Below are 26363 nucleotides of genomic sequence, written 5' to 3'. Positions count from 1 at the left end.
TGAATTGCCCGTTATCCTAATATCAAGTCATATTAAATTTTTACTGTGTATGATTAGAATAGAAAAACAATGTTAAAAAAGATTGATCCAAATAAACCATAAAGAAATAAATTTTACAATATTAATCCATATTACATATAGAAAACATTGGTTAATAACTGCTGCTAACATCATAGTTAGTAAATATAAATAAACATATTAGTATATTTTACCATGTCTGTTTATGACTCTTTGTTATAAACCTAAATATTTTGACTTAGATTATACATTAATTAAAAAAAATGTAAATCAGAAAAGTGAATCATATATATGTCTTATTCATACTGTTCGCTCTTATCTATATAAGCTGAATAAAAAATGTTTACCTCATTTCACAATTTCATGGTCAAAAAATTTTTAATTTTCACTGAATTTGTATTGTATGCACCATAATTTATTTAAATATATTGTTTTTAATAGAAGATATGTTTGATTTGTTTCTTTTTTGTTCATTTTTATTTTTATTTTATCCTGTATCTGTTTTTCATTGAAGATCTGTTGGTTTTTGATAATTAACATTACTGTTGATTTTCAATATAAAATCTTATGTTTAATTCGCATTCAAACCTGTTTTTGTAGGTTTATAGTATGCGTGTGCCTTCTTCATTAACGTATACATTAAGGTATATGCTTTTTTATTAACGTATTTTATTATAATATCCCTGTGACTTATTCAGTAACTTATATTTCGCGTTCAAACCTGTTTTGTTAAGAAGAAACGTTCAGTTGAAAAAAAAAATCAGGCAAAGTGTTTTGCTTGGAACATTGAGGCGTCGTTGATGTTGCCAAGGAGTCTAAGGAAATGTTAAGTTATATAATTTTCTTACACTCGTCGGCAATGTCAACGACTCCTAAAAAAAGTTCCTTCGAATCTCTCTGACTGATAGCTTCATCGACAGATTGTTTCTTTTTCTCATCACAGATTTCCTCTATATTCCCTTGAATTCCTTAACCGCCCTATTTTCATTATATATGGAAAATTGTTTTTAATATAATGTTTCAATCGTTCACTTGAGAAGCGTTCTCTTTTTTTTGTTCCTCATCAGACATCCAAATACAAGCATCGGTAAGTATATTGCACCTCTTTTTTACATTTGTATATTTTATTATATATAACCACAATTATACTTATTTGCTTTTTATGTTCTATTTAACTGACTCGATTATACATTAATTAAAAAAATGTAAATCAGAAAAGTGATTAATATATATGTCTTCATCATACTCTTCGCTCTTATCTATATAAGCTGAATAAAATGAATAAAATAAGTAAAATAGGTTTATTTATTTTTAGAAACAATATGTAATTATTATGAAGGGTGATTACTATATTATTTAAATATATATAATAATAACCGTACATTGTGTTTATGTTATTAATGATACATTTAAAATCTTCATTTATTTTAAGGAAGAAGTTTCAAATTGATTTTATCAATAATAATTCTTTAATCTATTTTTTTAAATAATATTCAAATTGATACTGTCCATATTCATAATTTTAATATTTTTGGTATTGATTTAGAAGATGTTATTGATTGGTTCTTGATTGCTGTTTGCTGATGCTGATTGTTGATTCTTGATTGTTCAATATTTATCTTTTTTGTTATAATCATTGATTGTTTCCTTATATACCTTTTCATTTTGGTACTATAAATATTATTTCAAAACTTCATTCATTTTCGCATTGTGTCATTCATATTACTGCATTTATTTGGTTACGTTCTAATTTTTCATCTTACAATTCTTATAGAACCATATGATAAACATCTTTGATTTAAAAGGATTTTTTTAAACTCTATCTGTCCTTCGAAAATGTTTCTGCATTTTGTTTGTGTTACTTTGTTTCATTCTTCTTTAGTTATCTTGATTCGTGTATTGAAATACGTTTTATGCCGTCTGATAGATTTAATGGAGAACCATAACATTACTATGTTGAGAGCTGTTGATGCCTTTCAAGAGCAGTTTTCTGTCAAGGTTAGGGTGATCAGGGTTTGGGAACACCCTGAAAGGAGGAATCCCAGTCAATTATACTCATTTGACATGATTATAATGGACGAAGAGGTATATTTATTTTTTTGATCAACTTATCAATATATATATGATTTTTTTTTAAATTTTATACCTTATTAAGTATAGTTTTCATACGTTATACAGGGGACAAAGATGGAGGCAACATGCTTGAATAGAGTTTTACCACAATTTCGCCCGTCATTAGTTGAAAAGAAATGTTTGATTATCAGGAATCCAACTATAGGTTTTAATAACTCTACGTACAGGTATGTTGACAATCAAAATAGGCTATGTTTCCAGGGGACAACCGAAGTTATTCCATGTGAAGATATTGGTGGATCACCGTATGGTTTTGATTTCTTGAGTTTTCCGGACATCTTGAACAGTAATGCTATTTCAAACTCTACAGTTGGTATGTATATTATAATATTTTTTCAAAAGATGTTATTGTTTTTTTCATTAATATTTTTATTTTCATTTTGTATCCTCATCTTATTGATCGATTTTGTATTGTTGTAGATGTTATTGGTTATTTGATTTGATCATTTCCTAAAGAGACTGTTAATAACAAATCAACTGGAAAGCAGGCTGTTAAGGTTACTATAGAGATATCTGATCTGGAGTAAGCATTTAAATATTTTATTAGAATCCAGTATACATATTATTGTTACAATTGATAGGAAACATATGTTTGTATATTTTTAGCATACTTATATAATGAAACTTATGCAACTTTATTTTTACCAATTTGTTATGAATTTGATTAATTACTTAGGGGTCGGACGGTATTTCTTACTCTGTGGGATCAATACTGTGATAAAGTTTTGTCGTTTTTTGAGAGTATCAAAGGAAAAAATATTCATGCAATCATTATATTGCAGTTTGGCAAGGTCAAGTGGTGGAATGGTTTGTTTTCTTTCTTTAGTAACTTTTATTTATTAAAATCTTACTTATATTATATATTTTTTATTTCTAACTTTCCACTGTTTTTTTCTAGGGGTTGCGTATGTTAACAATTCATACACGGTTAGTCGTCTTTTTTGCAATCATGATTGTCCTGAAGTCGATGAGTTCAGAAACCGGTATGAAAAAAGATTCTACACATTATTTCTTATTTATCTTATCGATTGAATTATTATCAATATCATGATGAATCTATAACTTATTAAAATATACATTATTTTTTTGTATTAAACAGTTTGTTTGAAAATTCGATTGAAGTCTCTGAATCCACGAGCCTTGGTTCCATGGCAAAATCTGTTGAAGAGGAAATCTTGCAAAGCAAAGATTTTTTAAATATTTGTGATGTCTTTTCGCTTAAGACGGTATCATTTTTTGATAATTGAAAACTTTACCCTACAATTTTACTTTATATATTTTTATGTTGTCATATAAATATGCAGGTTTGCAAGGTCATTGATCTGGGTAATATACTGGGTGTTTACAAAGATGAAGGATGGTTCTATGAGGGTTGTAATAGATGTAACAAGAAGATCAAAAAAGTTGTTAATCTGAGTGAGGATACCCAGGAATCAGGTTCAGCTGTTACAAAGGAGGTTCTTACCTGTGTATCTGATCGTTGTGCTTTTAAAACTATAACTTCTTCTCTCAAGTAAGTCAATACACCTTTTGAACCCTCAAATTTTCATCAATAATATTTTTTTTGGTTTTAAAATATGGACTTATGCTTTCAATAGGTTTAAGATTCAACTTAGAGTTCAAGACCCATCAGCTTCTGTTACACTTACTTTGTTTGATCGTGAAGCACGGAAGTTGTTAGGAAAGTCTGTTGATGATATTCTTACTGCTAACCCTGAATTTGTAAGTTTTATTTTTGTATTCGTATTGGTTATGTTTTATATTTAAAAAAAAGTTCATATTTCTTCATAAATGATTAAAATTATACTATTTTTCAGCGTTCTGATTCCATGAAGATTCCTGCTGAAGTAGACGCATTGGTTGGCCAGACTGCTGCTTTTAAAATAGATGTTACTGGCTACGTCTTGAAGTATAACATCCATAAGTATGGTATACTGAAGCTGACTGTGGATCCTAACGTTATATCTGTACTTCAAGAGAAGCAATCCTCTTCACAGATAAGTGTATGTTGTATAAATTTTCTTACTTTATTGATTTACGTTTAAAATATTTTACTTTCCTGGACTTTATATTTTGTTTGTTTATTTTTATTTTAAAAAATATGCAGTCTTCTCAGAATATGTCTCTCAATATTGATGCTTCAGAATTTGAATCTCAGACATCTGATGGTTTCAAGGTATTCGTGTGAATTTTTGTTTTCTTCGTCTTTGTTTTATTATATATATGTTCAACTATGATATGCGTTTCTAACCTGTTAAATTTGTCTTTTGTTAGAACTCTGCTGCCAAAAGAATCGAAAACAATACTCCTGTCTCTAACATGGCGAGCACCGTTTCACCTGTTTCATTGGATGTTACTGATACTCCTGATTCCATGTTAGCTAAGGATGAAGTGAAGCGAAACTTGGTTCAAGTCTATGATGTTGAAGAAGATTCTCACACATCTGCAACGAAGCTCCAAAATTCTGGACATTTTCAGGATTTCAATAGTGCAGAGAAGAGGAACCTCTTAATTCCTAAAGTTGAGAAATAGTTTTCAAGTTTTCATAACATTAAGATATTTGGTGACTTTTGAGAAGTTGGTTTTTGTTGATGTCGTCTAAAACAATTGATTGTTTGAATTGGTGGTTTTGTTTTATGGTTTTTATTTGTTTCTTCCGGACAATACATGTTTTGAATTTCGAAAGTTGTGATGTTTGGTTGTGAGTAATAATCGTGATTTTAATGTACCTGTTAATTTTATTTCGTTTTTAATGTCTTTTTTTACATTTCTTTTAACACTGACTAATAGTATATGTGTATTTTGTATGTGGTTTTTATTATAACTAATCATGTAAGTTGAACATGTATTATGTTAACATATATCGAAATTTTCCAATCTTTAAAAAAAAGAAATAAGATTATTTTAAATATATTTTTTAGAATAATATATGGTGTCCACTATTAGTTACTAATAATATTTTAGTTAAATATGTTAAGGTGTGATAATTATAGAAAGCATACCTTTCGGATATATAATTTTGCTACATTCCATATCTATTTATGATCCAACTAATAAGTTATGTAAAAAACGTCTAATTACCAAAAATGCATCTTTCATAAATTTAGGGAACACAATAATGCATTATTTCTTAATTACTATCAATTAAATTTATATCCATATTAAGGTTATTTCCTTTTCACTACTTGAATACACTCTCATATATTGTTATTTATATGTACATCATTTGTTATCACAACAAAGAACATCATCATCTAATTTGACAAAGTATGCAAAAGTGTTCTATTATACTTACCGGTTTCACGTGATATAAGGTACGTGTTCTATCCTCATTATACATTTACTTTATCTATCTTTATATATTATATATAACTTATGTGCAACTATGCATGACAAGTAATTACATTTTTCATTTTAGAAAATGTCTCACATTCGTAAAGGTTCATCCGCATCAAGTCCCGGTTTACGTAACATAAATGTGACTTCAGAAAATCCTTTGTCTGATATATCTAACGGTATGTTCTTAAATTTTTTTTTTTGAGATATTATTAATTCAATTATCTTTTCAATTCATTTCATTGTTTTACTAATTCATATATCATCTCAGTTGATATATGCAGCAACACTGACAAACCTGAATCTGTTCAAAGAACAAAAGCTAGAAGAATATATTCCGACAGTAAAAGATTCAATACAACCTCATCGCAGACTCAATCCACACTAAATTATTCAACTCATAATAATAAAGAAAATTTAAGTTCATCCACATCTACCATGTATAACAGATCATTTTGTAGCCGTGGTATAAACATCAATTTTTCTTCTGCTTTATCATATTCGGATATTCATAATACAAATCTTCCTTTTTCAACATATCCTTCACATGATCTTTCCAATGGTATTTTCAAATCTATATTACTTACTTTATTACAAAATTTCTATTTATATAAATTTAACTAATGTATATGTCATTTTAGTTTCTATACGTAATGTAGACAAGGATGAGGCTGCAAAAAGAAGGAAGGCTAGACGTATATATTTGAATAGCAAAAGATTGAATAAAAATTCAACACAGACTCAATCGACATTAACTTCTTATACTACAAATAAAGAGAATATTAGTCCGAACACTACTTTTACGTTGAATAGATCATCTTTTAGCGTCCTCTCAAGTATCAATGTCTCTTCCGGTTCATTTAAATTCAATTCAGGTAAGACGCAAGTAATGTTGTTTTTATCATATTATGAAATAATATTTTTTTTCTTCTATCATCAAGTGTTTTAAAAAGCATAACAACTTTATTTCTATATAATTTTACTAATTCATGTCATTTAAGTACATTAATTTTCTTTTAGTTAACAATATTATTATCAAACTTTTTAATATATAGTTAACGAAGTTATATATTTTTTTAAGTTTGTTTTTTATTATATGATTTTATATCATTTGTTATAATAATTTTTACAGGAAACATTGCATCTTCCAGTGGTATTCCAAGAAACATTACCAGCAACTCAGCATCAGACATGATACCTTCTTCATCATCTACAATTCCACCAAATACTGTTATAGCATCAGACGAACCTTCACCATTGATAAGAATGTCATCAGGAAAGCGTAAATTAGTAAGAAAACGACGAAACTTAACACCTATACCTATTATTGATTTGACAACAGATGATGATAACGAGTTTGCTGATATCATTGATCAACATTTAAAAGGTGTTTCAAAAGGTAAAGTTAATCCTCTTTTATTTATTACTGCTTCACATATTTATTTTCATATTGTTTTTTAACAACATAGATTTATTATTTTTAATAACATTAATCTTTTAACTGAAATAAAAAAATGTACAGACTACTTGGATCATGGTGACCAGATAATCGTTTGTCGAACGTGTAGCGTAAAGCTATGGAAGGCAGAGGCGGATAGGGGAGAACAGAAGCGAAATAAACCTAACTATTTCCTTTGCTGTTCATACGGTAAAATTTTGTTACCTGATTTTAAGCAGCCTCCTGAAATTTTGAAAGATCTATATGTTGGCGTCAGTGCGAAGAGCAAATTCTTTTTAAAAAACATTCGGCGTTATAATTCTATGTTCTCATTTGCATCTATGGGAGGAAGGATTGACAAAACTATCAACCGTGGAAATGCACCTTATGTGTTTCGATTAAGTGGTCAAAATTATCATACTATTGGGAGTCTATTACCTGAAGATGGAAATGAGCCAAAATTCAGCCAGTTGTATATATACGACACAGATAATGAAATATTTAATCGACAAAATGCTGTTGGGTATGTATTAATTTCATAGTCTTTATAATTACCTATATTTGTCGATTTATTTTATATGATATTAATGTTAGTAATACATATAAAATCGCTATTAATCCATACATTTTGTTAATTTTATAGGGGCTCAAACACTTCTTTTACAATAGCTGAGTCAGCTTTTGATGTTCAGATCATTGAGGAACTTACACTTATGTTAGACACTAACAACGCTTTGGTTAAAATTTATCGACAAGCTAGAAATTGTTTAAATGAAAACCCTTACATCGAATTGAAGCTTTGTCTAATTGGTAAAAGATCCAAAGATGGTAGGACATATAACCTTCCTGAAGCTTCTGAAGTTGCTGCATTAGTTATTGGAGATCTGACTCAAGCTGTTGAGAATCGTGATATAGTAGTGAAAAGAAGATCTGGTCGGATTGAGCGCATAAGTGAATTACATCCTTCTTATCTTTCTCTACAATACCCTCTTCTATTTCCATACGGAGAAGATATGTACAGGGTTGACATTCTTCATAGAGGTCTCAATCTAGACACGAACAGCAAACGTCCAATGTGTACTATGCGTGAGTTCTTTGCTTATAGATTACAAGATCGTGTCGATAAGTTTTCTTTGATTCATAATGCAAAAAGACTTTTCCAACAATTTGTTGTTGATGCTTACACTATGATTGAGAGTGAAAGGTTGTTTTACATACGGCGACAACAAACTCATTTGAGGTCAGAAACTGTTCAGAATATTCAGAATGCAAGTAATGCTGGAAAAAAAGATATGTCAAAAATTGGAACACGTATATTTATTCCATCTTCCTTTACTGGCGGTTCTCGATATATGATGCAAAATTACTTAGATGCAATGTCTTTGTGCAAATGGTTTGGGTATCCAGATTTTTTCATCACTATTACGTGTAATCCAAAATGGCCGGAGGTGCAAAGGTTTTTAAAAGATACGACGATAAGGCCTGAAGATAGACCGGACATTTTGTGTCAAATTTTCAAGATAAAACTAGATTCCATAACAAAAGAATTGAAAGAAGGCAAGTTGCTCGGTAGAGTTAATTCTTGTATGTTTATTTATACGATAACATTTAAAGACTACTGTTTTTAAATAACGTTACTTTATATTTTATTACTATTATTATTATTAATCTATATTTAATGTTGATAATATAAGTTACTTTATTTTTTTTCTAATTTATTATATTTTTGTTGTTGTACTCTGTAGTTGTCTATACTGTTGAGTTTCAAAAACGCGGACTTCCTCATGCACACATATGTGTATTCATGCATCCTGACAGCAAGATTCTATCTGTTGACCAACTAGATCCAATCATTTCTGCCGAAATTCTAGACATAGCCGAGGATCCAGAGTTATATAAACTTGTGGCAGACTACATGATTCATGGTCCGTGTGGTCCTCTCAATATGAATTGTCCTTGCATGATCGATCGTAAGAGTTCCAAAAAGTTTCCTAAGAAATTTGTTAACGAAACATGTTTGGATAAAAAAGGATTTCCAGTTTATCGTAGAAGGGATTCTGGCCTATCTGTTGTTAAATCACGTGTGAACGTAGAGAATAGATATGTTGTTCCATATAGTAAAGTGCTGTTAAAAAGATACCAGGCGCATATTAACGTTGAATGGTGCAATCAAGTTGGTTCTATCAAATATTTGTTCAAGTACATTAACAAAGGCCCAGATAGAACTACTTTTAGAGTTGTTGAAAGTGGTAATCAGGATGAGCAGGAACCTGTAGTCGATGAGATAGAAAAGTATTACGATTGCCGGTATATTTCTGCATGCGAATCTATTTGGAGGATCTTTTCCTATGATATTCATTATCGATATCCAGCAGTTATTCGATTGCCGTTCCATTTACCTGGTCAGCAAAACGTAGTATATGGCGCAGACGATGACATTGACGAGGTTCTTAACAAACCATCTGTTGCTTCTACTATGTTCTTATCTTGGATGAAGTGTAACGAAAAATTACCTGAGGCACATAATCTTACTTATGTTGAGTTTCCATCAAAGTTTGTTTTTAAATTAAGAACTCGCAGTTGGGATATAAGGAAACGTGATCCTTCAATCGGTAGGATTCATTCGGTGTTTCCTTCAGCTGGTGAAGCGTACTACCTCAGAATATTATTGAACAAAGTAAAGGGACCAAAATCTTTTGAAGATATTCGTACTGTAAATGGTACTTTGTATCCAACTTTCAGGGACGCATGCTATGCGCTAGGGCTTTTGGATGATGATAACGAGTACATTGAAGCTATCAAAGAAGCTAATTTGTATGGAAGTGCTACTTATCTACGGACGTTATTTGGAACAATGCTGATGTCTGGTAGTTTGTCTAGACCTGATTTTGTATGGGAGAAAACATGGACGTATTTATCGGATGACATTTTATATAGACAAGAAAAACATTTGAATGTTGATGGTATGTCTTTTTTTTAAATTTTGCATGTTATCTAATATTCAATTAATATATTTATTAAATTGAATATTTTTTGTTGATATTTTTTTTATCTGAATGAAATAAAAAGAACTTCATTTGTACAAAAAATTTTTTTTATTTACACTTCAATTTCATTTATATCATATTTACCAAAATATACTATAATATTTGACAGTAATAAAGAATTATTGTATTATTAAATACATCTTCAATTTTGTTTGCAGATTTAAATTATTCTGACGAAGAAATAAAGAATTTGGCGTTGTTAGAGATTGAGAAGTTCTTACTTCGTAATAATTCATCTCTGAGGAACTATTCAAATATGCCTTATCCTGATGATGAGTCTATTTCTTCGTCTAACAATCGATTGATCAACGAGGAGTTATCTTATTTCCAAAATACCATGGAAGATGAGTTGAATAATATGTTACTACTTTTAACAGATGAGCAACGTAATGTTTTTGATCAGATTATGGAATCTGTTAGAACAAACAAAGGTGGTGTCTTTTTTGTTTACGGATATGGTGGCACCGGTAAGACCTTTCTTTGGAAGACATTGTCGGCAGCAATTCGAAGTAAGTCTGAAATTGTTTTAAATGTTGCTTCAAGCGGTATAGCTTCTTTGCTACTTTCTGGAGGTCGAACAGCCCATTCTCGATTTTCCATCCCTCTTAATCTAAATGAGGATTCTCTTTGCCGCATGAAGCCTGGATCTGAACTTGCGTGTCTTTTAAAAAAAAACACAACTTATTATATGGGATGAGGCTCCAATGATTCATAAACATGCCTTTGAAGCATTGGATAGAACCTTAAAAGATATATTGATGCCTGATTGTTCAAATAGCGAAGCTTTACCATTTGGAGGAAAGGTAATTGTATTTGGTGGTGACTTTAGACAGATTCTTCCTGTTGTTCCTAATGGCTCTAGACAAGATATCGTGAATGCTTCCCTGAGTTCGTCATATATATGGAATAAATGCAAGTTACTAACGCTAACAAAAAACATGAGGCTCACTGTTGGCATGAATCATGGTGATATTGACAAGACAAAAGAGTTTGCTAAATGGCTTTTGGATATTGGCGAGGGAAAACTTGGTGGTCGCAACGACGGAGAAGCTGTTATTGATATACCTCAAGAATTGTTGATTACTGAATCCACTAACCCTATTGGTAATCTGATCAACTTTGTGTATCCTTCGATACTTGAATCGTTCAATGATCCAAATTATTTTCAGGAAAGAGCCATACTTGCTCCTAAGAACGACGTTGTTCACGAGATAAATGATACCTTATTAGCAATGTTTCCTGGTGATCATAAAGAGTATCTAAGTTCAGATTCCATCTGCCAATCTGAGAATGTAACTGACCATATTCGACACAATGTTTACCCCCCCGATGTTCTAAATGGTCTTAAAGTTTCAGGAATGCCGAATCATAAATTGGTTTTAAAAGTTGGTGTTCCTATCATGCTGTTACGTAACCTTGATCAGAAAAACGGTCTGTGCAATGGTACAAGATTACAAGTCGTAACACTTGGTGATCGGATTATTGAAGCCAAAGTGATTTCTGGTAATAATATTGGTACTAGAACTTTTATACCAAGGATCAATCTTTCCCCCTCTGACAAACGAATACCTTTCAAGCTTCAAAGAAGGCAATTCCCGATAGCTGTGTGTTTTGCAATGACGATAAATAAAAGTCAGGGACAGTCGTTATCTAAGGTTGGTTTGTTTCTAAAGCAGCCTGTTTTCACTCACGGACAACTATATGTTGCAGTTTCAAGAGTCAAAAGCATGGATGGTTTAAGGATGTTAATATTAGATGTTGAGGGGAACGTTACTAATAAGACTACAAATGTTGTATACAAAGAGATATTCTCAAATTTATAGTTTTGATTTATAGTTTCATTATTTTAATATTAATATCCAACTGTCATATTATTTATTCCTTTACTCCGAGATTTATATTTCCATTTTACTTTATATTTTTTTATACATTTCATTTGTAATATATATCACATACAACTTATAAAAATAATCTTAACCACATATAAACAAACACAAGTTAGTTTGTAAATAGATATATTTAAACATTGAAAACTAACAAGTATTTATGCACGATACCAACTGTTAATTACATTCAAAATTATGGTACTTTGTTGGATGATATAATAGTAGTTGTCTTTAACCATAAACTACCTACTAACAAAATAAAACATCATAACCATAGAAACTTTGTCCAAAAAAGAGTAAACCAAATAACATGATCACAAAACAGTCATCATTTGTTCAACACAAACACCTTCATCATTAGATTACCTGTTAACATGCATTAACCCCATCCACATTTGATAAGATCAGGAGATTTGATGAACTTACAAATGTGAAATGCAGTCTATCACCCAAACAAAGTCCATTCTCCTTCATGAACATCGGCCAACCTTCGATTGCATACCTTACAGCATTTCCATTCTTTTGGCGCCTAACATTCATTTTGATTGTTTTTCCCTTCATGTTCCTCACGTTTAACTTATGAGATTTATTTCGGAATCCGGCTGCTCTTACAACATTAGCAGGCATTCTCTGCATGCAAATCCGTATTTAAGAACTCATTCAGCCATATTCATGTTAAAATATTTCAGTCTATGATTTTTATGTCAAAAATACATACCATGCGGTTTTCTCCTTTCATTGTGAAATCATATTTTCCAATTTTCTCAACAGTAGTTGTTTTTGCAACAACTTTTCCTTCAACCTCCACTATCTTCAATCCATGATCATCCCTCTTTCTTTTTTCCTTTACCTTTTTTTTGAGCACATACATTATATTTAGAATAAAATCTAAGTTAATAATAAATGTTGATCACTACATATTGTTTATTTATGATAAACGTACCATCCGTTTCCGAGTTATCTCTCCATCTGTTGAGACCTTTTCCATTTCAAATTCTGTCCTGCATATCAGCTCCTTACTGACCTCCGCATGACAATATGCCTCTACATGTTTTCCTTTCTTCGTAACCTATTAAGATAACCGCTATCTTTAGATAACAATAATCATTGACGCCTAATTAAATATGTCTATATATATTAATGAAACTAATACTTTATTTTTAATTTTTAAATAATTACATCATATTTTTTTGCTTTGTTTGTCTCTTCTGTCTTCGAAATCTTTGTTTCTACCTTTGAGTTTTCTTTTCCAGCAATGTTCTTAATCACTTCCTGTTTTTTACTACTTTCATGAATCTGTGTATCATATTTAATAAAATTACAACATCTGATTGTAATGTGTTTTAATCTACTTAAATATAAGGTTATTACCTCAGAAATCATCTCATCTGTGGAGTCATCATCATCATCACCGAAGCTCTGTTATACAATAATATATTAGCAAAAGAGACGTAATTATTAGTAAACTGTTATAGTTTAAGTTGATAATACTTACAAACTAGACGGTTTTGTAGTATGTGTCTTTAGGTATCTCCATCACAGACTCATCTTCACTTTCTTCTTTTTTCTTCAAAACAACTTCAACTCCTCGACGATAAATCTTTATCTCAAATTTGTTGCTGTCTGTCTTCATCAACAACATTATATCATCATCTTCTATCCCAAGATCATCAAATAGTTTCGGACAACCTTTCGTAAAAACATAATTATCATTTATTTTGTCCGTCTCAACTTTCCAAATCTGACCTGCTGCACATATGTTATAATAATCGTTGACTGGCGTTTAAGAGTAACATTTTGTAACATAAGCTTCGGGAATCACCTGAAAAGTTTAGTAGCATTTTACTCTCAAATATATATCTATATCATTTATTTTACAACTATAAAGGAAAATAGATTAATATATAGTTGTATACTTACTATTATCTTTAAAATGCCGTGACGGTTTACTGTTACGAAAGATTCACCACATATGTTGTTGACGAAACAATCAATGTGAATATCTTTATCTTTCATTATCCTTAAGCGCAACAATGTCTGTTTTTTCAACTGAAGATCCTGTAGGACCGGTTTTGATACCGTTCGATTGCGTAACGAACGTTTCACGTGCGGAATCCGTGAACGAACGTGACCGAACACACGATAACGTACTACTAACGAGAATCCATTACAAGAATAGACGTGTACGGTACAAGAATCTCGTTTACACTACTTTCTCTCTCTACTTTCTCTCTCTAGAAAGTCTCCTCTCCAAGTCTTCTCCAAACTCTAACTCAAGATCTACCAAAGTCTCTAACTAACTTAGTGACATAATCCCTATTTATATGGTCAAGGCATCTTTAATGAACATTCTCATTAATTACAAGTTTGCCACCTTGCCATTTCTGACTAAATAGACATTATGCGCTTGATTACTTCCGGCTTTTCACTACGACTCGGATTGACGAAGGCGATAGACATGAAATGCATCAACAATCTCCCCCTTGGATATTGCCATAGTCAATCTCGTAGTGAAACTCGTAGCGACTTGACTTTCTATTTGAGAGACTCGAACGAAGATGTAGTCGACAGACAACTGCACTAACAAACTCCCCCTTGGATGTTGACGGAATCTTTAGTGAGAGTCTTCAAATACTCTTGTTCGAACAGAATCCCAGAGGATCTGTATTTTCTTTAGAATCTTCAGGCTCCCCCTTTCGTCAAGCTTCCGTGCTTTTGGGATCGACACCTGGCTTTCCAGATACAAGCTCCTTTTGCGTTAAGCTCGTCTTCAGACTCCCCCTTAGACTCGGCTGTCGGGATCGTAGTCTGGCTTTTCGTATCAACAAATTCTGAAACCTACACATCTCAAAAACACAATTATAACAAACAATATTGTGATTCAACTTAATGAATCAGCTTAAACATTTGAGAATTTTCACATTTAAAACTTTTCAAAATTTGAAACATTCCAATTTCTGATTCAATTTACTGAATCATCTTAAACATTTCAAACCAATTAACCAAACCGTCTGTTCATCATGTTTAGCCTTTTGAGATTTTGAATGTCAGCTTTTCATCATCAGTTGTCGAAAATCTTTTTGGATTTTTCAAAATAAGAAACATAAATGCAAAGACAGAAATTAAATGCAGAAATGAAATATGTACAAACATATTTTTGTGAGTTTGTGTAAGAGGATCATATCAGTTTATGAGACACATCACACGCACCGTTAAGCTTATTTCATTTTAGGTTCTAAACGATTCACGTTGATTGACGATATTGTTGTCCACTTAAGCTCAATCTAAAAACTTTCGAAATGCTTACCGATACGTTAAGGTATATTAATTATGCACTAAGTTCTTATGGACCCCACGATCTCAGCATATCCCCTCATCATGCAATACACTGACTCAAGTAATGCCTTTAAACTTTCATCAACTGTGATATGTGCGAAAACAAAGCAGAATGTTTAAACATTAACAATCAGGTCGATACTTCCGTATACGCAGAGAAAGTCCAATGTTTAAACAAAATAAGAAAATAAAACAAGTTGAAGTTGTTTAGGCTTTAACCACCAGGTCGATACTTCCGTATACGCAGAGGAGGTCCAAAGCTTAAACGAAACACCAAAGAAAATAAAGCAGAACGTTTAGGCAACAACATCCAGGTCGATACTCCCGTATACGCAAAGGATGTCCGATGCTTAAACAAAATAAAGAAATCAAACAAGTTTAAATCTTTGCAAAATGAAATGCACAATCACAGCGATTTTTCAGCAAAATAGTGAAAGTTCACAAACTTAACCAGTTTTATGTCTTTCGACAATCAGCGATTACTGAGCAGGCACACAGTCAAGAAGGACAAAACTAAGTACTATGCTTTCAACCATGTTTCCCACTAGAACTAGGCTTTTTCATTTATATTTGTATCGTTGTCGCAAATCTACTAGTCTAGCTGAGCCTATCGTCACATCTTTAGTGAGATCGTTTATCACATTTGACATTTCATTTCCTTAGCATGCTGTGATAGTCCACTGATTTACTATCATTTCCTCTTTTATCAACAAAACTCATTTTTAATTTTTCAAAGTTTTTGACTTTTTCAAATTTTCTAATTTTTTAAAATTTTTCTCCCCCTAAAATCAAAATATGTTTCAATTTTGATTTTCTGAGAAAATTTGAAACAAACTGTACAAAGTTGACAACTTGATGAGAATCACTTCAATTCTCCATCCACTTGGCGTAAACAATCAGAACTCCCCCTCACAACAAACTATTTTCCCATTATGATTTCAAAACACTTAAGTTTGTTTTAATCAAAATGGTTTTTCCGCAAAATTAGTTTTGTGTGACATTTCATAAACTCGGGGTTTCATCACATTGTTTTACAAATTATTACTTGTATGAAAGATGAATCAAGTACAACTTAATATCCCTGATTTATCTTTTGAAAGACGAAAAATCACCAGAGTGAAATTTCTCAAGAAATGTGCCGATTCATGTTCCACGCTTACCAACCTGGGAACTCCGGCAAGTCAGGATTTTTCACTTGAAAAGATCCACCCAAGCCTGACCAGCCTTGGGTTTGGTAGTTTTTACCTCAACAACTGGCTCTTCTGGTTTTGTCGAACCAGAATCATTGCCTGAGTGTGGCTTGTCTGACTTTGACCTGTCAGATTCATTGCCGACCTTTTTCTCCTTCTTCTTTATCTCCTCTTTTGTCCTCAGATTTGTATCTGATGAATTCGGTTTACTTGACTTTGCTGTCGAGTGAATCGATTCATCAGCACTCTTCTTTGATCTGTCGGGTGAACCCGAGGACAAAATCTTCTCCAGATATTCTCTGGCTTTCTTCCTCTTCTTTCGCAGTTTGTCTTTTTGCCCCTGAGAAAGCTTCACTTTCTTTTCTTGAACTTTAGGTTCTTGGACCTTCTGTTCTTTGACATTCTGTTCTGAAACTTTCAGTTCCCTGGGCTTGACAGTGACTGGTTTCTTTGCCATCTTCTGAGAATTAACCCTCAATCTTTCACTTGATTTCCTTGGGCAATCCCTGGCAATGTGTCCTTGGATTTGACAATTATAGCATCTCCTCGTCTCAAATCTCTTTCTCTGGCAGTTAACAGCAATGTGTCCTTGATATCCACATTTGTAGCACACTCTGTTATCATACCAATCACCATTGTCATACCAAACGCTTAGATCAAAGCACTGTTTGGCTTGGTGATACTCCTTCCTCTTCTTGATTGTTGGATTTGGCTTTTGAGCACTGTGGTCTGACCTGCACCACTTATTACCTACAATTTTTGAGTTTTGGGTTTTCAATTTTTTTGGTTTTTGATTTCGATTGGATGATCGATCTGATGAGCTTTTATTTTCTTTTTGAGCATTTTTCAAATTTTTAACTTTTTGTTTCTGTTCTACAATCTTCTTAACAGGTTTTTGCGTTGAGCATTCACCTGTTTCAGTAGATTGCAAAACAGTATTTTTGAATTTTTCTTTTAATTCTAAAAACAATTTTTGTTTTTCAATTTTTCCAATTTCATCATCAGATTTTTCATCGCAATCCTCAACTTTGACATTGTCAAAGTTTGTGACATTGTCACTTATTGGAATAGAATTGATTGGTTTTGGACAGGGAAAATTCAAACTGTCAGATTTAGTCACAAAACCTTTCAATTTCTTCTCGAGCTCATCAATTTTCTTCCTAGAATTCTCAGCTTCATTTTCAAACTGAGATATTTTACTGAGCTGAGAAGCAATTGTATTTTCATTCACAATTTTGTTTTTTTCAAAAATTGATTTTTCATTTTCTAAAATTTTTATTTGATTTTGAAATTCTGTTTCTTTTTCTTTCAAAACTTTGTTTTCCAGCTTTATCCAAGAAACATCTTTATTTTCACTTTTAATTTTTTCAAAATCTTTGTTTTCTAATAACAAACTCTCAATATTCTTCAAAAGTTTGTCATTTTCAGATTTCAGTTTTTCATAGTTCAAGCGCAACTCCAGAATCTGTTCATCATCAGCTTTCTTCTCTATCTTCAAAGTTTTGTTTTCCAATGTCAAACTCTCCATATCCTTCAAGAGTTTGGCATTGTCTGATTCAGATTTATCACATTTTGAACACTTCTCAGTCATCTTTACATCCTCAGCTTTCTTTTCTTCCTTGATCGCTGAAATTTCTTTAACCTGCTCCTCTACATCTTGATCGATTTTCTCAGATTTTAATTTTGCTTCATTTCTAATCTTTTGAATTTCAAGTTCTCGCTCTTTAATCTTCTCGATAAAATCACTCAAGCTGTAATTGATAAAATCAGTTTTATTCTTCAGCATCATTAAGTATGTACCCCACTCATCGTACGGAAGAGCATCGCAAAGCTTATCAATCCATTCTTTGTTTGTTTTTACAATCTTCAAACGTCTCATCTCCAACACTAAATGACAATATCGTTCGATCAACTGTGTCGTCGATTCACCATCAATACCTGAAAAATTATTGAACTTGTTCAGCACAATATTAATTGCAAAATCCATTTTCGGTATCAAACGATTCACAAAAAAACGAATTCTCAATTAATAATGAAATTCGAATAACAAAGATCAATAAATCGAGTGAGGATTCTCTCGGGTGAGGATCCTATTCTTGACAAACACCTTGGATAGCCTGCAATTAAACAAGTAAACAATCAGTTTAAACTGAACTGAAACCGTAAAAGTGTGAATGAACCAATCTAAGACTTGTTTTCGAAGATTCGTGAACCCGTTCCAATGAATGTGCACAGTTAATACAAATGCCCCTCAATTTTTTATAAACTAATAATGTGAAAAGCTGAAAACACTTGATTGGGCCTTTTGGGCGGTTTGGGCGGTTGAGTTGTGGATTCAAAGAGCTGCCATTGAGCCTCAAATAGAAGTGGGTTGGTGAAATTGTTTAAAGTTGGCGGTGTAAATGCAGTGAATTGGGCCGACACGTGTGATTGGGCAGCAGCACAAACGACAACTTAACAATCAACAACTATTAATTGGGTAACTGGGTGGGTTGGTCGGCAACAGATATAAGCAAATGATGTGGGCTGGGATTGGCTGATATGGGCGGTGCGATAAAATGATTTGTGGATAAGTTTTCAGACGGTGGGCTTTTAATTGGGTTTTGAATAAGGTAGTGGAGCGGTGGTAATTGTCAACTGTGTAAAAACACCAACCAAACAAATTGCAGTGGGGCGGTGCCTAGTAGCCAACAACAACAGCAGTCACCATACTGAATGATGATTTGGCCGTAACTAAACACCAACAATTAATAACAACACTGTGACCGGCCACATGCGGAAATCATTGCAACGACAACCTGTAACAGTCACATGAAGAAGGTGACAAAAGAGCGGTTCATAATACTGCATTACGAGCGGTTCCAAACTTTGACATAAAAACGAGCCAATAGGTTCCTATGAGCGGTTCGTAGAAGCGGTTCACACCAATCAATTTACGAGCGATCCAAGATAAAACACTTTGAGCGGTTCCAGAACTGAATTTCGAGCGGTTCCAGATGTTCGCAAAGGCGGTTCCAAGCTAAATTTTCGAGCGGTTCATAGCTGAAATATGAGCGGTTCCAGACGTGATTTTGGACAAAAAAACTTCGATATCTCCAAAATTACATGGAATTTCGATCTGAAACTTTGTAGGGTTTCAATTCACTGTATTTCGCACAATATACTTGAATTTCAGACGAATCGAACCGTGTTTACCCTTTCAATTTGACGAAAAACCGTAAAAAAATGTAAGAAATGAGTAGAAAGTGATGAAATCGAATAAATCGGATCTGAATCGGCTCTGAATCGGATGAAATCTGTACGAGAACGACGTGTTTGATCAAGCAATCGAGCTCCTAGCTCTGATACCACTTGTAGGACTGGTTTTGACGCCGTTCGATTGCGTAACGAACGTTTCACGTGCGGAATCCGTGAACGAACGTGACCGAACACACGATAACGTACTACTAACGAGAATCCATTACAAGAATAGACGTGTACGGTACAAGAATCTCGTTTACACTACTTTCTCTCTCTACTTTCTCTCTCTAGAAAGTCTCCTCTCCAAGTCTTCTCCAAACTCTAACTCAAGATCTACCAAAGTCTCTAACTAACTTAGTGACATAATCCCTATTTATATGGTCAAGGCATCTTTAATGAACATTCTCATTAATTACAAGTTTGCCACCTTGCCATTTCTGACTAAATAGACATTATGCGCTTGATTACTTCCGGCTTTTCACTACGACTCGGATTGACGAAGGCGATAGACATGAAATGCATCAACAGATCCCTTACGACATTTTTCCAACCATCAGTTATAACCGATTCCCCGCTTATACTTCTCAAATAAACTGTCCAACTTCTTTCACTTTCATGATGTATCACTACTTTAGTTCTTTGCCAATAATCACCGTATACACTCTTAACAAAGTCAATTGGCAGTACCTGTTGTTAAATTTATGTTAAAGATATTAACTAACACAAATTAGATTTACTTTATTTTCTAACAATTGTAACATACCAGTTTCATCGAGTAATCATCATCTAACACAGTTATGCATGAGGAACTCATCTTTATATACCTGTAACCAATGATGTATATATTTGTTTACAATATAGTATAATACAATATACAATATACATATAAACAATAACAAAGCAACTGTTATCTCATCATCTAACCATAATTTTTTTCACAATAGCATTCACAAACTATATCAACCAAATAAGTATAGTAACCTAAATTTTATACTTTCAAAGACAAACAATAAAATGTAATCCGTTTTAGATAAACATAAGGTACACAATAAATAACATCGTTAATCAAGATTTTTAATGTTATAACCTAATCGATGATACAAAATACAATGTTAATCAAGAATTTTTAATTTTCACAATAAGATGCACAAAATATATCAACCAAATCATCTTATTAACAGAAATTATATATTTTCAAACACATGCAATAGGATCTAATTTATTTTAGACATACATAAGATACACAACATTTAATTTCATAAAACTGAAAAACCTGATTTCATGTTAAACCGTCAACAATCGCCGGAAATACTTCGGTGAAGTCACTCAAACCGAAAATTGGTGTTCAACTCAGATGATAATAAGTGTGTGAATCAAAGAGGAGAGTTCCGTTAAAATGATCGGAAAATATGTAGGTAAACTTACTTTACCAATTTCTTCTTCACCGTGGGTTTAGGTTTCTTGAGCCAAGCGAATGTTGATTGAAGATGATGGACTGTTTGCAGCAGAGTTGATATGATATGTTATGATTATACTTTCTATTTATTTTTAATATTTAAGTATCGATGTTATTATTTGGCATATATCCCTTATTTATGTCATAATATTAAACTAATGTTATGTATTTTACCCATTATGTAGTTGAATATTATACAAAAATATATATTCACTAATTAGTACTAATACTTCGTAAAACCTAATAAATTTTTTATTTTTATTACTAGCAATATTTTGTAAATCTATCAAATTTTTATTACACATTTAGAATAATTACACTAATTTCTATAATTTTGTACAATATTGACTTAAATAATTATTTACATAAATAGTTATAAGAATTTTTGATTCTATAGTATCTTTAATTTTAGTTTCCTATTTTCTCATATAAATACATGCTGATATTTTGTTCTTTCATTCTATGTGTTGCCATTAGTATTCGATTGTTAGTATTCTTTCTCAACTGTCGTGTTTGGGTGAAGATGTATCGTCATGGTCCGTATTTCATCATAACTCTACTGGATCCACTATCCCTTCAACAGGTACATAACTTTCATTATTGTTTTTATAAACTATTTATTAGTATTGTTTGATGTTTGATATTTTATTCTAAAGAAATTTTACATTTATTTTTTGTGGTTTTCAGGCTATACCTATATGTATGAGTAGATTTATATGGACGAATAAGTTACAATCCTCAACTGTTAGCCTTAAATTTGATGAAAAGCATTCATGGCGTGTTCGCATCAAATTAATAGAAGATGTATTCTACTTCACGGATGGATGGCCTGAGGTTTTAAATTACTTTGGCCATGGATATTTCTTTATTATTTTCAACTATCTTGGTGATCGTACTTTTAAGTTCAAGCTTTTCTGTCATGATCCAAATCAAGAGTGGGGGAAACCGTTTTGTAAAATTATTCAAAATCCTTTACAAACTCCAATGGTACGTACTTTTATTATAGATTTATATTTTTTTTCTCGATTTATGTAAAACATGATACGCTTAAATTTTATAATAATTAATTTCTTTACAGGTTATACCAGATACTTTTCTTTCAGAACATTTTGATTATCATTTACCGGATAACAAGGTTATACTTAACGTATCCGAGAATCATAAATGGGAAGTCCGTATTAGAAAGATTAGTCCAAATTATTGTTTTGCTGATGGTTGGTTTAAATTTATTGAAGATCTCAGGTTAAATCCTGGCGATATTTTGTGTTTTAAAATAAACGACGTGAAAGATTTTAATATTACCATATTCAATAAGCACGGTCGTCAAGTTTTGTTAAACAACACTCCTTTGATTGAGCAAGAATATGAACATATTACCAATGTTGAAGGTTATCGACAAGTTAGTGACGATCCTAACTATCCTTTTTTTGCAATGACAGTATCTAATGAATTGGTATTCTACTATGCTTTTTTATGTTTGTTTTTTTTTATTTTTAGTTTTTTTCATTTAATAACATTAACATATTTTTAATGTGCTTACAAAATGTAGATCCTTCCCAAATTGATTACTGACATAAGTGGTTTAAATGAGTTTTCTGAAGTAAACATCAAAGTTGTTAAAGGAAATACTTGGGTTAAGAATCTTCGTACACACATTATTGATGGTCAAATAAGGTTTCTCAATCAATTTATTATCTTATTTATTATTTAACTTTCACTGTATTTGTATATGAATTACTAACATTTTTTTTCATATTTTATCTAACATAGGTACGGTGTTGTTGGATGGCATGGTATAATTGAAGCTGAACATATTTCCGTAGGTGACGATTGTTTCTTCAACTGGTCGAAAACGAATTCCAAGTTATTGGTTACGAAACTCCAGCAAGCATAAGTGCTATAGTAATAGGCTTTCATTTTTTTTAAAATCCGAAAAAACAATTACCTTACATTAACTTTTTGATCACCCTTTTTTTATGTTTCCGGTACAATGTGTTTGTTATTTTATCTATTTTAAATTCAGATTGCCATTATAACCAGAAAATCAAATCGTATCAACTTCAAATTTCAATAGTAAGTTCATGCATACAGTTTCTTTATGATCAGTATAATCGTATTTTTTTCTAAAAAAAAACATATCATTTCTCAACACCGCGAAATTCGCGGGTATTAGCACTAGTTAATCATACATAAATGTTGAATGGCGTAATCAGTCTGGGTAAATTAAATATATTTTTAATTACATCAACAAAGGCCCTGATAGAACTACAGTTGGTGTTTTACAAGATGGCACTCTAGAGCAGCAACTTGCACAAAAAGATGAAATAAAGGAGTATTATGATTACCGGTACATATCAGTGTCTGATGCCACATGGAGGATATATATGTTCGATGTTCATTATAGGTCATTAGACCTGTGTTCCATCTCCCGGGTCAACAAAATGTGATATATGGGACTGGGGATGACATTGATGAGGTTCTAAATAAGCATTTCGTTAATTCAACAATGTTTTTAGGTTGGATGAAAATCAATGAATCAGATCCTGTTGCACATAAGTTAACGTATATTGAGTTCCCAACAAGATATGTACGAAAAAATGGAAGATAGAATGTGGACGCCGTGTATAGCCAATAAGATATCAATTGGACGTATTTATTCTGTTAATCCTTCCATGGGTGAGGCAAATTTTCTAAGGATTTTACTCAACAAAGTCAAAGGCCCAACATGTTTTGAAGATATTAGAACTGTAAACGATCATTTGTATCCTAGTTTTCACATGCATGCTATGCCCTTGGGCTCTTAAACGATAATTAGGAGTAATTAGAGGCTACTAGGGAGGCAAATGAAACCGTTTCCGGATATTATCTTTAAAATTTTTTGTTATTCTTTTAATCATGAATACTTTGTCTTGGCCAGAGTATGTTTGGGAGAACATATGAGAGATTTTAGTGGATGGTATTAACTAGAAGCAGACAAAAAAGTTAGGCCTTCCAGATAAGATAGTTTAAAAATAATATAATTTACATACATTTTAAGATTCATTATTTGTTTATGAAATTTATATACTTTATAATGTTCTGAATGTTTGCGCTATAACTTGAGATTGAGAAGTACTTGCTTCGTAATAACTCATCCCTAAAAAATTTCTATATATGCCTTATCCAGATTATGGGTTATTAAACTCTGTAAACAATCGTAGAATAACCAATGAGCTTTCTTATGATATACCAGTTCCACAAAAAAAGATAATGATAATTTGTTAAACTCATTAGCTAATGAACAAAGAATGTTTTTTTATGAAATCATGCATGCTGTTGACCATAACAAGGGTGCTTTTTTTTGTCTACGACTACGATGGAACTGGAAAACTTTTTTCTTATGGAAGACGTTGTCTGCATGTATTAGATTAAAAGGCCAAATAGTATTGAATGTTGCATCTAGTGGAATTACTTCTTTGCTATTATCTGGCATTAGGACGGCACATTCAAGATTTCATATACCTTTGAATCTTAATGAAAATTCATTGTGTTTTATTAAACCTGATAGTGACATTGCTCATCTACTCAAGGAAGCGAAATTAATTATACGGGATGAAGCTCCAATGGTTCATAAGCATGGTTTCGAAGCACTTGATCGCATTATGAAAGACATCTTTAAATCAGATACTTCTTTGAATTCTTCAAGGCCATTTGGAGGTAAGGTTATCGTTTTGGGGGCGATTTTAGTTAAATTATACAAGTAGTTGCTAATGGTAGTAGACAAGACATTGTGAATGCGTCCATCTGTTCTTCATACGTTTCGAGAACTTGTAAAGTGCTTAAATTAACTAGAAACATTGGATTGACTATTGGCAAAAAAATCACTGATCTTGAAGAGATCGAGTCTTTTGCAAATTGACTAATTGATTTAGGTGAAGGGAATATTGGTGTATCAATGAAGGTGAAGTAACTATTGATATTGATGAAGATCTTATCATTCGGGAATCATCAGATCCTCTACAACTTTTAATTGATTTTGTGTATCCTTCGATTATTAATGTCACACCCCCAAAATACCACATGCAGTAACCCCGCTAGGCGTGTGACGTACCAGGATCTAGCCATCAATCACATTGAACTAACCATAAGATGTTTAACAAAATTCTCATTCATTAAGTAAAACATTCATAAAACATATTCCAAGTCAAATAGTGTCAGCGGAAGCAAATAGTAAAACACTGTTCAAATATTTCATAAGCCAATGTATGCGAAATCAGTAAACAAGTCTCGTATATCCAAGCGACACGACCCATGACCACTCCAGCCATCCAGATAGCAAGTTCCTCATCCAAAATACCTAACAACCTGCGAGCATGCAACAAGTGTATCAGACAACACTGGTGAGTTCATAGTTTTACGAAAACGTTAGTTACCAAGTGTTTAGTTTAGTTCGTTGATTACAATGTTGATAATACCCCTAATACAAGCCGGCTCCAGATTATTTTTCCCTTTCTCCAATGCTCCTATTAAGCATTGGTCATGACTAGGTCAGTAGTTCACACCCGTCCTCTCAGGTACGGGGTGAGGGTGCCAAACCTAAGTAGCGCTACCAACTAATACCCTGTTACCTCACAGGTAACAAACAACAAGGGGGGACTTTAATGGTGATAGGATCAGTATATTATCCAACATTCCAGATTTTACCCACAAGACATATTCCTCTCAGGAATACCCATGATTTACCCAAAACCTATCCCTCTCAGGGATACCTACTGACTGTCCCAACCATCGGGACGCATGCTCAGGAGGAATGAACTCACCTTTGGTTTGCTCGGTGTGTTTAATTACCAGTCCAGTTAGTCAACCAACCCTTTTGTGGTTACCAATAACAATCAGTTTTAGGATTTATCAATTGACTCACATATTTCACAGATTACATTTATCACAAGTATCATTGTACATTACATAGCATATACTCAGTTTACGCATGTGTTCACATCTCATGTATACGCACAATAGCACACAACAGTTAACTGGGCTATCTACCCAAGCCCAACTTGTTTTCCCTTCGGCGAAAGACCCCTCTGACGAAAGTTCCTTCCTGACGAATAACTACATGTTTCGTCATAAACAATCCTGATGAAAAACCCCATGTTTCGTGATAATAAATCCTGACGAAAGACCCATCTTTCGTCGATACACAACTCCGACGAAATATCCATCTTTCGTCGATACAGGATCTTAACGAAGTGCTTCTATGTTTCGTCCAAATCAGTTACACAAACATGAGTTACACATTTTTAA

The 26363-nt window shown here is 32.4% G+C and overlaps 2 protein-coding genes across 2 annotated transcripts; both read left to right on the top strand.

The window, feature by feature from the left end:
* The first annotated feature begins 5572 nt into the window (after positions 1-5572).
* On the top strand, positions 5573-10669 carry LOC110888241. The gene is made up of 8 exons (XM_035979907.1): positions 5573-5666; positions 5759-6049; positions 6129-6182; positions 6620-6886; positions 7010-7448; positions 7569-8482; positions 8671-9888; positions 10131-10669. The coding sequence occupies exons 1-8, from the start codon at positions 5573-5575 to the stop codon at positions 10667-10669; spliced, it is 3816 nt and encodes a 1271-aa protein (XP_035835800.1).
* Positions 10670-10676: 7 nt separating this feature from the next.
* On the top strand, positions 10677-11795 carry LOC110888240 (ATP-dependent DNA helicase PIF1-like). The gene has a single exon (XM_022135773.1). The coding sequence runs from the start codon at positions 10677-10679 to the stop codon at positions 11793-11795; it is 1119 nt and encodes a 372-aa protein (XP_021991465.1).
* Positions 11796-26363: the final 14568 nt, after the last annotated feature.

Source organism: Helianthus annuus, chromosome 11 (genome assembly GCF_002127325.2).
Source record: "Helianthus annuus cultivar XRQ/B chromosome 11, HanXRQr2.0-SUNRISE, whole genome shotgun sequence".
In the NCBI taxonomy this organism is placed as follows: Eukaryota; Viridiplantae; Streptophyta; class Magnoliopsida; order Asterales; family Asteraceae; genus Helianthus; species Helianthus annuus.
The sequence above is the reverse complement of the archived record's forward strand: the minus strand, read 5'-3'. Positions and strand labels throughout refer to the sequence as shown.

Coding starts and splice junctions, on each gene's coding strand:
- LOC110888241 (XM_035979907.1), top strand. CDS start 5,573: ATGTCTCACATTCGTAAAGGTTCATCCGCATCAAGTCCCGGTTTACGT. Junction 5,667..5,758: donor TTTGTCTGATATATCTAACG/GTATGTTCTTAA, acceptor ATATCATCTCAG/TTGATATATGCAGCAACACT. Junction 6,050..6,128: donor TTCACATGATCTTTCCAATG/GTATTTTCAAAT, acceptor ATGTCATTTTAG/TTTCTATACGTAATGTAGAC.
- LOC110888240 (XM_022135773.1), top strand. CDS start 10,677: ATGATTCATAAACATGCCTTTGAAGCATTGGATAGAACCTTAAAAGAT.